This window comes from Pangasianodon hypophthalmus, chromosome 12 (assembly GCF_027358585.1).
Source record: "Pangasianodon hypophthalmus isolate fPanHyp1 chromosome 12, fPanHyp1.pri, whole genome shotgun sequence".
Classification (NCBI taxonomy): Eukaryota; Metazoa; Chordata; class Actinopteri; order Siluriformes; family Pangasiidae; genus Pangasianodon; species Pangasianodon hypophthalmus.
Genome location: NC_069721.1, coordinates 23699630 through 23713441, shown reverse-complemented (window position 1 = coordinate 23713441; position 13812 = coordinate 23699630). Strand labels below are relative to the sequence as shown.

Here is a 13812-nt window from a genome sequence, read left to right as displayed (position 1 = left end):
TATAAACTCATATAAAACCTTATAGACCTTTGTTCTGATTTATTATCGAGTTATTGTATGAGTTCTGATAAGCTCTAATGGGACACGTGGTGGTGTTTTTGCTTCCGGCTGCAGACGGATGATAAGTTGCGGAGGTATCTGTCTGAGGCCATCGCTCGCTGCTGCATGTGGGGTTCGAACCGCGCGGCGTTCGGCGAGGCCGGAGCCGTCGCTCCTCTAGTGCGCTACCTGTGCTCTAAAGACCCCGAGGTGCACCAGGCCACGGCTCAGGCCCTCTTCCAGCTCTCCCGAGACCCAGACAACTGCATCACCATGCACCAGAGTGGCGTCGTCAAGGTACAACACCTCACACACCTTACACACACATTTTATTTACTCCTGGAGGATCAAACACAATTATTTAGTCCTAATTAAGCTTTAATATGTTTTTTCCTCAAAAGCCAGTGCATCATTGACATGCAGTCACAATGCGGCTGTTGTTTTTTTTTTTTTTTTTTAAAGAGTGACATCACACAGTAGTTTTTTTTGAAACCTAAAATGTGAACTGAAACACATTACCAATAAACGATCCATTTAACCAGCATTCATTATCTTTTACATTACTTTTATATTATGTTAATTATTGTACTTTTCTTCTTGTATGAGGTGCTAAAGTTTTACAATTATGAATATTATTAATAATTAGGTCACAGCTTGTTAGTGAGAGAACATAATGAGATTTTCACGATATTTCCTATTTATGATTAGTGAAATTGTGAATCATTATTATTCTGTTTTGGCTTTTCAGTTATGTGAAACTATTTTTTAGATTTTAGAATAAAATATTTTTTTCAGAAGCTATGATTAATGAAACATCAGTGTAGTTTCTTCAGATATTTCACCTCACCATTTACGAACATAACAGCTGAAAAGTAGAAATGTGTATATTTAGTATTTTACCACATCATTTCTAGACATATTTTGTTTTCATAATAAATTTTTGACATAAATTCTTGAATCAGAAATGAATGCACTCGTTCTAACGTTATCGTTTCTATAGCAAGAGCTCATTCACAGGGACTTGTACGGTGGACGCTCCACATAATAAACGGATTAAAAAAGTGTGTTATTTATCAAAAAAAATGTCCAGTGTCACAAAAGGTCTAATTTGCCTTCTTGTTTAGTATTACACACTTCTTGTGTTGTTGATTATTATTATTCTGTAGTGGCAGTTTTTTTTTATTTATTTAAACTCATTTCTGACTTTGTGTTCATTTCCGTGTACAAGGTTTGCAGCATGTTCCACGTTACTGAAGTGTAGCTGCTGTGTGACATTTAGACTTCCCTACACACACACACACACACACACACATACACACACATGTTATTTCCAACCTGGGCCTCTCTGGAGAACTGTCCCAGCCCCCCCTTCTTCTTCTTCTTCTTCTTCTTTTTTTTAAGTGACGTGTGAAAACATCACTAATAAATTTTGAAAGGCTGCAAACTGTTTTCAGAGGCCTTGTGGAGCGGCGAGGGCAGACAGAACAAGGCCTCGTTTTCTTTCTCGTGCAGCGGAAGCGCGAGCGCGTTTTCTAACCGTCATGGGAATTGGCCTGAGCAAACAGCAGTGTGTGTGTGCTGAGTGCCGCTTTTCCCGGCCAGTCCCACCGCTCCCGGGATGCCAGGGCAGAAGTGCACGCAAATGCTGTTGTCCAGGGAACAGTTGCTAAGCGAGCGCCTGGAGCGGGACAGGGTGGAATGGCAGCGTGGTGTGTCTCTGGATCTCAGAAGGCTGTAGGAGCGTGAGGCAGCAAGACGCTTAACCTCTGAGTGACAGCTATTTGAAGTGGCTGCTATGTCTAGATGCCATATAATATTAATACGAGTCCTCCAGTAACAAGCACAAGGCTGTAAACCGTGTAATATTCTGTACGTCATGTAGGAACATGCAGAAAGTTTATAAGCGCTGCTGGGCAAAAACCTGGCACAAAGAAAAGCTGGAGAATTTGTATGCCAGAGTGTGTAAATGTAAGACTGAAAGCTTTGTAGAAAACACTGCTGTGTGTTATAATAATTAGTCAGTAACACATGCATGAATCTCTGAGACGTGCCACTTACATCAGTGATATCATGTCAGTGATCGGTGGTGGAATATTTTCATCATCAATTTATTTGACCATTTTGAGCAGCACTTTATATTACAGAAGTTATATTTAGCAATAAATACCGATTTCTTATTTGATATTAAAGATTATAAGTAAATATTCTGGAACTGTTACTTTAGTAAGTATTTAAGTAAAACAAATCAATTAGTCATTTTAATTTTTACTCTTATTTATTTATTTACATTTTTTTTTAGGAGAAACTGTACCTCAGCATCTCTGATTACTTAACATTATGGTACTTTTTAAAAATATTTCACCTGACCATTTAAAAATGGGGAAATTAGTGTTTTACCGCATACACTCTGTAGGCTTTTAAAAGAGGTAGTGTAATTAATAATATGAAAGAACAGACATTTTATTCCTAAATATGTCATTTTGCAGTGTTATTAGAACTTGTTTGGAATTACACACATTTACATATTATTATTACTATTATTATTATTATTATTATTATTATTAGTACTACCCTATTTGTCTGTAATGATTTACAGTTACAGGATACAATGGGAGCATAGAGCTGAGCAGCTGAGGGTTAAATCCCTGGGATTTGAGCCCAGAATCTTCAATCACAATCTTCTGAACCCTAACCACTGCTCTACCACTGCCCCAAACCATTCAAACTACTATAAATAAATGGAAAAACAGTATAGTGTAAGTATAGTGCAAGGAAGTGTTAACCAATACGCAGAGCAGTGCAGAAGTGAATAAATAAACATGTTGGATTGTGTAGCTATGCATTATATACTGTAGGGTCACTGGGTGCTTCTGTGTGTGTAGAAATGACAAGCGTGAGTGAGGTTTATTCTTAGATGCCCTAAGCTGAGACATGTTGCAGTGTGAGAAACACTGATGCAGTTGTGTTAATGTCTTCTAAACAGATATAAAAACCTTTTTTATTTTATTTTTTATTTTTTGCTAGAAGGTTTGGTTTCACAGAGCATCTGGTTGAGACTGGAGGTGTGCATCAGGACTAGGATCTCATGAGACGCAAGTTGGTTTTTACTTTGCAGGCGTGAGCAAGCCGTCATATATGAAGCTCACTGGACAAACAAAGGCCACGTGTTAACGTGAACGTGTGGCGCTGTGTGATGAATTTACAGCATGAATAGTAACAGCCTGGTCAGGGATCGTAGTGGTTTAAATTCGGCTTGGGGAACTCTGGACTTGTAGGATGAAGCCCCACACTGGACAGATGAAGCCCCTAGCTAGACAGATGAAGCCCCTAGCTAGACAGATGAAGCCCCTAGCTAGACAGATGAAGTGGATGGAATAATCCCCAGGCCAGACGATGGAAGCCCAAGATTGGTCAGGAGAAGGTCCAGACAGGACAAAGGGTTATAGAGGTTTTTGACTGCAGTGTTTTTGACATCTTGGTTTTGATTCCAGGCTGTAAACTTGTAATGAAACCATGTTCTGATTTTAGTTTTTAGAAAACACTGCTTCCAGGAAGCTCCATGTACTCTACACACAGAAGCTCCTTTAGTGTGTAAAAACTGAAAAGAAGAATATTTGAAAGAGACATATATATATATGTATGTATATGTATACTGTATTTGCATGAATGTGTGGCGCTGTGTGATGCATTTACAGCATCCTTAGTAACTGCCTGGTCAGGGTCACGGTGTTTTAAAATGAGGCTACTAATTTGTTTACATTTTGGAAAACAAAACCTACTGAATTAAAAAAAAAAAAGAAAATTAAAAACAGAACTGCACACATCTCTAGTTGAAACCAGTTATGAACTGTTGTGATGTAGCTGAGGTTGAGAAACTGTCAGATCTAGACTCTGCTGACATTTCTAATTCTGAGGGGGTTTTTTTTCCAGTGTTTCTGCGGGTAGAGTGGTAGGGTTCATATTTGATTTTAAAAATAGGCCATGTCACTTTGGATTTAAATCCGACTACAGATACAGTGTCGTTGTGTTACACTGTCTAGTAGCAGATGTGTAACTTCACCCGCATTCAGCATTTCCACTGTTAAATATTTTCACATGAGAAAAGTGTTTGCAAACACAGAGTGGTAAAACGCTTCCCCAATAGGAACAGGCGGATAAATTATGAACGCGGTCGCAACGTTGCAGCCAAGTCGTTTTTTCCCATGTTCTTTTTGTTTTAATGGCGAGCACCAGGCTGATGTGCTGCTGTGGTTTAGCACGGCCCGTAATTAGAGACCGGGCTCAACGTCGGCCGTTCCAAAGGAGTAAAGTCCAATTTGCAAAAGTCATTACGCTCAGTTTATTTATTTATTTAATTTTCTGTGTATTTATCCGTGCATTTATTCACATGCAAGGTCACATTTAATGCATGTATTGCATTTATGCACATACAGTAGATTTTGCACCATAATTGCACCTTTATTAACAATTACACTTATTACACTCACTCATTTTCTCTCTATAGAACACACACACACACACACACACACATTCAGTTCCATTTGTCTTCACCTCCAGTATACCTGACTCGCCCCGAGGACACATAACCGAGAGCAGGAGGGAGGGCAAGTCCACTTGGCTGCATTTTACACGTGATATATGTTTTAGTGTGGCAGAAAACGTGTTAAAACAATATTTCCAAACGTTGTAAATGGGTTTGGAGAGCGTTTATCAGGGAACGATGTCTGCGCTCCAGTCTAATTTATGAAGGGGTGTAAAACTCAAGACTGCCTCCTGATATTATTGTAGCCGTATTTCAAATCTCGGAGCTTTCGCTAAGAACATGTAGCAGCTTAAAGTCATAATGATCGCTCTCTCTCTCTCTCTCTCTCTCTCTTTCTTTTTGTGTGTCTCTATCTCTCTCTCTCTGTCTGCATGCTGTGTCCTCTCTGAGACTTGTGTTCAGACACTAACTTTCTTGCTGGCTGGTGTTAATGGTGTAGAACCCAGTCCCCTACGCTCAAGCAAAGGAAATTAAGCATTGAGAAGAAAGTATTTTACCCTGGAAAAGCCATTACAGACCAGTCTGAGCTTTGCTCCTGTCCTCACTGGCTTTACAAGCAACAAATACGGTCCTCGTACAACATTTTGTACACTATTTATTCCAACCAAGAAAGGAACTTGTAATATTTATTAGAATATTTCATAAAAATATGAAAGGACATTGAGCGATCGTATTATAGCGCCCAGTATTATATTTTTATGAGCGTCTGTATGTTCAAAAGCAGACTGTTGGTTCTTTTTTGTAAAAGCGTTTTATTTGTGCTCGGTGCTTTTTCTGCTGATTAAAACGATTTTTCAGAACTATGGTCAATACTGAAGGCGCACGTTGTACATTGCTTTTCTTACAACAAAGCACACAGTATAATGGTTAGGAGAGCTAGAAGTAATATGGATAGGACAATACCCAGGAAGTCCCACCAGACAGAGGAAGCCCTAGACCAGACAGTTTAAGCCCCAAGTCAGATGGACAGGCTACATGAAGGAAGCCCATGCCTGGACAAATGAATGTCCAGGTTGGATGAAGCAAGCAATGGAACATATAGAGGAAGCCCTGTGCTGGACAGAAGACGCCTCAGGTAAAGACAAGAAGCCTTGGAACAGAGTTCAAGTCCCATGCTGGACAGACAGATTAAGCCCCGGGCTGGACAGAGGACGCTCCAGGTCATTCAGATGAAGCCCCAGACCAGACAGAGAAAAACCCAGGCTGAACCTTGGGCCAGACAGAGGAAGCGCTGGACCGGATGGTTTATGCCTCAAGTTGGATGGACGGCTTAAACCATGGAGGGAGGAAGTCCCAGGCCAGAGAGAAGAAACTTTGGGCCAGGGTGGAGGAAGGCCAAAGGATTAAGCCCTAGGTTGGAAAGATATAACTCCAGGTACATGGAGTACATGGAGTTGTACTAAGCCCCGGGTTGGATGGAGGAAGCCTTAGGCCTAATGAAAGCCCCTGGTTGGACAGGTGAAGCCCCAGACCGGCAGAGGAAGCCTTGGGTTGGATGGGGGAAGCTCTGGGCTTGTCTGAGGAAGCTCCAGGCAGGCCAGAGTGTCAAAGATATTTTTGACATCTTTATAAACTGTAAACTTGGAACTACATTTTAAAACCACATTCAGATTTTAGTTTTTAAAAAAAACCCTGCATTCTAAAAGCTCTGTGTACTCTACACTCTGAAGCTCTTTTAGTTTGTTAAAGCTGGAATGAAAAACATTTGAATGAAATTCTCATATTTTTAATGAAGTAATTGGACTCTCTCAGTTTCATTCAGATGCAACACACAAAAAAAATCCTTCTTCTTCTCCTTCTTCTCCTTCTTCTCCTTCTTCTTCTTCTTCTTCTTCTCCTTCTTCTTCTTCTCCTTCTTCTTCGTCTTCTTAACTGCCTGTTGCTACTGCGGTGCTGCAGATTATTTGCTAAAGCCATAAATCCTCAGAGACAGCTTCACTCAGTGTTCTCTTGAATAGAACCAAAGGGTTTTTTTTTTTTGTGAATTGAATGGAAGTAAATTACACAATGCAGATGGTAATGCTCAGGCATTTTCATGTGAGGGGATTTCAGCAGTGTCGGTTGCCAGATCCTGTGTTCTGCTGTGTATTTTGTGGTGGTTTGAAAGAATAAATGAGAAAAAGATTGCAGAGGCCCGGCGCTGCCATGCGAACTTCTGAACACTGATGCTACTTCTGTTTTTCTGAGCCTGTTTGTTTTCACTGTCGTGTTCATGCTGAGAACTCGAAACAGGCTTTGGCTATGAGAAAGCGAGAGAGATGGCTAGACACACAGGGCCGATGTAAAGCATGTTTCAGGTTCTGTGCTGTTTCTCTTAGTCATGCTGAGTGGAGAGCAGGTTCAGGCTGTTGGGTTATGAAGAACAGATGACACACTAGAACACACTCGGGCTGTTCACTATCCTCTCTCACTCACACTGAGACGAATGAGGAATGTGGACCTTCTCAGGTGTGTCCACGTGTATACCATTTTACAGGAGAATGTCTACACGTTTAGAAAAAAAGAAGGGTTCCTCAGTGATTCTTTGGATGTGTAATGGTTCTGGATCTCCAAGTGGTTCTATTTATTTATGTATTTATGTATTTATTTATTTATTTATTTACGAAAATAGAAACACACAGATGTATGGTTCTACACAGGATTCCACTAGAAGGATTTTTTTTTTCCAAAGAGTGTAGATATTGGCTTTACTTTGCATTTTCCCCTCGTTTCTCCCCAATGTGGTCTCCATCAGTTGACATACAGCAGTTGCCATCTAAATATTGTTTTTATCTAGCTAGTTTTGTAGCTAGCTGTTTATGTAGCTAAAAACCCAGAGGTCATCTCCATATTGTTTTTGTCTATTTATGTGTGTAGCTAGCTAATTTTGTAACACACCTAGCGATAATAAGTAGTGCATCTAAGTGCTGGTTTTGTTTAATTAGTCATCCAGCTGATGTATTAAATGTATTAATTGTTTAATGATGTATTAAACAACGCTAGTTTTTATCCCCAATTTGGTCACCTGCCAAATCCCACCCACCAGCCAGCTATAACACACTCTGAGGAAAGCGCTGTCTGCCCTCTTCCACTTACGTAAGCTCACAAACGCCCACAATTTACTAGTGTCACTGTGATTGACAGGGGAGAGAGAGTATGCCCCTCCCACTCAGAGAGCATCATTATGGTATTATTTTTTTATATTTTTTATTATGGCATTATTTTTTGGTGCACAAAGTTCCCCAAGTTCCTGAAAAACTCCTAGATTCCTGAAAAGGTTCTTAGTGGAAAGTGACCTAAAGTTCCTGGGTTCCAGAAAACATTGTTAGGTTCATGAAAAAGTTCCTGCAAAGAAAATGCGAAAATTCCTGCAAAGATTCCTTTGTTACTTAAAAGGTTTCTGAAAAGGTTCTTGGAGTGGAAACACACCTAAAGATTCTGAGTTCTTGAAAAAAATGAATGCACCTAGGTTTCTGAAAAGGTTCTTGTAGTGAAAACATATAAAGAGTGTAGGCTGTGTAGCCGGGGCTAGAGTCCTGAAGGGAGTTAAAAATAGCAGAGTTGCGTTGAAGGGAGCAGTAAAAGAAGAGTGGAAAGGAGAGGGGAGATGGAGAGAAGGAGACGCAGAGGGGAGGTATGGAGAGGGGGGTGAAGAATGGAGAAGAGGGGGTGGAGTGTAAGGGTGTTGACTGCAGGCTTGTGCAGAGTGATGAGGGCTCAAGTATGGGAAGTTGCCCTAATGGCTCTCAGGTGTACCCCAGCTTTAGGCTTTAGAGCCATTTAAGCCCCTCTCCCCAGGAAACAGCAGCGTACCACCCTAGCACTTAACACCATGACACCTCCATGCGTGACAGAGCGTGTGTGAGGGTGTGTACACATGTTCGCACAGGGCTTGGGAAAACGTGTCTGCCATGTTACGCAGAGGTCAGCATCCTTCAGCCGGCTTTAACAAACATGAGACGGAGGAGATAAAGGAAATAAAATCAGATGAGGTGTTGTGTTTGTGTTGTATAAGTCATGTGCTCTGGAGAGGCGCAGAGCGACCCAGCGAGGGAGCCCCTGTTTGGCTCTGGCTGAATAACATGCTCTGAACGCTGGCACGCAGGCACTGGCATCCTCCAGCCGCTCACAAAAGAAGCCTGTCTAAGCTGGCCGGCACATCTCTGCAGCCTCGTGTGTTCACGTCTGATTGCCTCTCTGACATGCTCTCGATGCTATTTTACACTCGATCTGGAAATGACTCCAGCTGAAACTGTAAACCAGTCCACAATGCTTCGGAGCAGACACAAAGAAGCTGGCAGTAGCATTTCTAAATAAAGCAGCCCAAAAAAGTTCCCGACTCAAGTCTATTATTTTCTCTTGATTAAATCCAGGAATCTGGTTCGGGCTCACAAGATAGAAGATTTGCCTTCCTCTCTTGTGTTTTCCTTTCACTATTTGTCTTTGAGCAGGGAATTCTGGGAATGTCTCGCCTCTCTCTGCCTTGGCACCGTGTCGACCGCATAAATGCGTGCAGCAGCCCGACGAATGTGTGTCTAACACGGAAGGAGTCAGAGTTCAACCCCGAGTCTCGCCCTCACACACATGACGTGAATACAAAGATAACACAGAGCACAGAAGCTCTCAATTACATACACAGAAACACATGGAGTTTCTGAATCCCTGCTGAATCCGCACAGAATCAACCAGTTAGCTGTTAAATGACTGATTTAATGAAGTCAGGCCTCCTGATACGGCTGTTTCAGTTCTATCCAGTTTTATTTGCATAGTGTGTTTTATAATAGACATTTTTACAGAAAGCCAGTTATAGAACAACTGTGTGAAAGTGATATATTTGTTGATACGCAGATTAAAGAGAAATGATGATTTGATAGCACACACTAAATCCCCTCAAGGGCAGAACACACAGGGTGTAGTGTTATACCCACACTTTGATTCAGGTAAAAATGACAAGTTCGGTGCCTTGCTCAAGGGTCTCACCTCAGTCGTGGCATTGAGGGTGGGAGCGAGCGCTGGTCATTCACTCCCCCCACCTACAATCCCTGCCGGACCTGAGACTCGAACTCACAACCTTCAGGTTCACCTTCGGGTTGCAAGGCCGACTCTCTATCCATTAGGCCACGACTGGATGTATGGGATTGTATGGGATTGTATGGGATTGGATAGGTTGGATGGATGGATTGACGGATAGATAGGATGAATGGATATATAGGATAGGACAGTATGAATGGTGGGATGGATTGATCGATGGTGGCATGGATTGCACAGATGGCATGAATGGATGAACTATTAGGGTGGATGACTGCATGGATGGCATGGATTGGATGGATGGATTGTTGGGATGGATAGGATGGATTGTTGGGATGGATGGATGGATGGATAGGATAGGATGATTGGTAGGATGGTTGGGATTTGATAAGATGGATGAGCAAAATGGGATGGAAATGGGATGAATGGATAGATATGATTCAGTAGGATGGATGGGATTGATGGATAGGCTAGGATCGATGAATGGTAGGATGGAAAGTTTGGATGGAATGGGTTGATTGGAGGGATCAGTGGGATGGATGGATGGATCAGTGGGATAGATCAATTGATGGAGGGATTTATAGGATGAATGGATTGATGAATGGATTGAAAGGATGGATGGGATGGAAGGATGGACTTTACTGATCCCTAAAGGGAAATACAGATAATAAAAGCACTTAATTTCACACATATATTGACACATACACAGTTTCTGGATCAGAAGCACACCTACAGCTCCCTGAGTTTCTGAAAAATTTCTTGTGTTCCTTAAGAAGTTCTGGCAGTGCAAGTGTGCAGAAGAGTACCTGGGTTCCTAACAAAACATTCTGATGTTCTCCCCAGGTCTTAAATTCCTGAAAAAGTTCCTGGGTTCTTTAGGAAAAATTTCTTGCACTTTCTCCATGCTGTTTAAAAAGCTGGGGAAAAAATAGTTCCTGAAAAGGTTCCTGCACTGGAAATGCACCTAAGGTCATTGAGCTTTGGAAAAAAGTCATTAGAGTCATGAAAAGGTCAAGAAGAATGAAAAGAAAGAGTTTGGATTTCACCACAATCTGCTGCCTGCCACTGGACCTGCATAGAGGATGACATTTAAAAGGTTTGTGGTGCCAGTGTTGCTTTTTTCAGTAAATTGTGTTTATTTAGATCCATGAGCACGGCTGTCCTCACCGCGCATGCAAATAAGAACGAAAGACAAGTATATTATACCGTGCCATGTTGTGTAGCCACAGTGTGGCATTGGCACCCACTCGTCTCCTTTAACATTCACATCATCTGACAGTATAATAAGTAAGCGTTTCTGCACAGTAAAAAGCAAAAGCTTTTAATGTGTTATTTTACGTAGCCAGACTGTTCCGGAAAGTGGTCTCTTTTGGAGTTTAGCGGGCCGGGTGTGGAGAGGAGCGATCAAACGCAAACGGCTCATAACCGTGCCAAAATGGAAGGATCCGATTTGACTCGTGCTCTTCAGGAGACACAGAGCCAGGGACGGTTTTTTTTAAACGCCGGACATTAATGCAGCCGCTGGACGGAAATAGACTACATTACAATGTGTAGTTGGTGTATTCTCAACATCACGCATGTACACACATCACGACACTCACATAGCTACTGCTAGCCACCGCTTTCCCCTTTTATATTTTATAGCTTTTAAAGGATGGCTATTTTTTATAGCTATAAATTATACATTATTACACACAAGTACCAAAAAAAGGTCAGAGGTTTGAGAAATATTTATATACATTCAATGAGCGTGTAATGTGCTTGTTTAGAATATATTTACACACTTATAGTATGTGCATAGAACACATTTTCACACACACACACAGCCAGGGAGAAGCTGCAGTGTACTTCAGTAATAATTGTAGATTATTGGACAAAAATTTTTCCCAAAACTTTATCATATTCCTATAACAGCACATCCCAAAGAGTGTTTTTTCTCTTCTCTGTCCTGAAGATGTCTGAAAACCTGAAGTTACAGCTTTACCTCTGACTGTTACTGGAGACTCCTTCCGTAGATGTTGAATAAGCACCTTACAGAAAAGTTCTTGACATCAATAATTATGCATTTTTTAATCCGTTTATGTGCAGGGTCCACTGTACAAGTCCCTGTGAATGAGCTGTTACTATAGAAACGATAGCGTATTAGAACGAGTGCTTTAATATAATCCTGTGATTTGCAGCTGCACTACTTTCAGATCCGCTGTTATAGAAAATTAATCAACACTGTCTGACCAATCACAATCCAGACCTCAGCAGCACTGTGGTGTAAATCTTAATACAGAAACCTAGGACTATAGTGTAGTGCTGCGTATCTGATGTGTGCTGAGAGGAATCAGCGGTTGTGGTTTTGACGTGTCGGTTTGTGTCACAGCTCCTGCTCGGCATGATGGGATCTACAGACGAGACGCTGCAGGAGGCGGCGGCCAGCTGTGTGGCGAACATCCGCCACCTGGCGCTGGCCAATGAGAAGGCCAGGTACGGGTAATAAACACCTACACGAACACCTGCGTCTGTTCCTGCCGAGACGCTACAGCGTGACTTGTGAATGTATAAATCCAAATGAAATGTGAAAATATAAAGCTTTAAATGTCTCCTCGTTAGAGTGAATAAATAAAAATTACCACTGTTCTGCAGTTTGTGATCATATCAAAGATTCAGTTCTTTCTTTAATCTGAAATAACACACACACACACACACACACCAGGAATTGATGGATATGCCTCAGAACAAGGAACACCTCTGCTCATGTTGTTCTTGTGTACACATGACAGGACGTGCCACTGTGTCGTAAAAAAAAACCCAGCACATCTGTGTGACATCAGTGGACATCCAGATGGTTTGAGTCACATATTTACAAACATATGCATTACATTGTGTCTAAGTGGAAATATTGTGTACCTTTTGTGTGTGTGTGTGTGTGTGTGTGTGTGTGTACCTCTACTTTTAGGTTTGTCTACTAACGTTCATTCCTCATACACACTGGCTTTCTGTTTCTCTCTGTGGCTGCCTCTCTTTCTCTCTCTCTCTCTCTCTCTCTCTCTCTCTCTCTGTTTCCCTGTGTCTGTCTTTGTCTGTCTCTTTGTTTCTGTCTTTTGCCATCTCTCTCTTTGACTCTCTCTGTCCTCCTCTCTTTTTCTCTGTCTCTCTCTCTTTTGCTCTGCTTCTCACTCTGTCTCTCTCTCTCTATGTCTTGGTTCAATTTAATTCAACTGTCTCTCTCTCTCTCTCTCTCTCTCTCTCTCTCTCTGTGTGTGTGTGTGTGTGTCTGTGTCTTGGTTCACATGCCTTATTCACACAGGGTGAGACATATAAGCAGCTCGAACAGCACATAAACACACTGTTGCTTGTGCTGTTGTGCTTGCTGGGTGTGTTATGGAGATGCTCTTGTTCATTTTTAAACGCTGCTCATAAATTCATTCACCATTGTTTTGCATGAGGACAATTTCCTTTAGAGAAACACAGCAGCGCAACCCAAAAACCAGTAAGTGTGGCCTTAACCGTGATGAGACAACCAGATGAGCATGTTACAGTATTACACGGTGTCATTAGTTGAGAGCATCTCCACATTAGCTGTGCTCCTTTCTCCACACAAAATAGAAAACTCCATCCGAATGATCCTATTTTACACTGCGACTTTATATCGCGTGTCCAGAGTGTCCCAGCTTTCCCAGAACATAATGTAATAAACATAACGAGTGTACAATAACTACAAACCCCAAATGGAAACTGTGATGAATGGACTCGGATATCTCTACTAAAAATAATGCTACAACATGTAGCCATCATTATGTACACATACCACACAGGTCAACTTAATAAATGTGCAGGTCCTGACGGGAGTTCTTTAATGTATTGGCACCCCTCTAGTCTGTCCATCAGTACAACAGGATCTTCATAAGAACACCCCTGAGCACATATAATTTGGATGGTGGCTCGTTCTTAGTAGAGTATTTAATACTGTTTTAATGGATTGCATGTTATTGCAAACACTTATTTTTCATGCACAGCGTATGTTAACAGTATAGACAACTTACCGACTTTGTCACTAGATTTGGTGACTTTTTAGACCTCTATACAGCTTTATTTCACTTCTAGCAACAGATCAGGTGACTTTTTGAGCAGATATTAGCAGCTGTCCTGTACCTGATACAGCTCTACAGCTCATATCACAGCTGCTGGTTATAACAGTTGAGAGAGCAGGATCACTCGACTCACCATCACTG

General features: G+C 41.5%; 1 protein-coding gene across 1 annotated transcript in view; it reads left to right on the top strand.

Moving 5' to 3' along the window:
* The window catches only part of odad2 (outer dynein arm docking complex subunit 2), a 69845-nt gene extending 57104 nt beyond the window's left edge, over nt 1-12741 (top strand). Inside the window, exons 19-20 of the mRNA XM_053238506.1 lie at nt 115-336; nt 11961-12741. Of these exons, the coding sequence (XP_053094481.1) occupies nt 115-336; nt 11961-12074 (336 nt within the window). The 3' untranslated portion in view covers nt 12075-12741. The remainder of the gene's footprint in view (nt 1-114; nt 337-11960) is intronic.
* The last annotated feature ends 1071 nt before the right edge of the window (nt 12742-13812 follow it).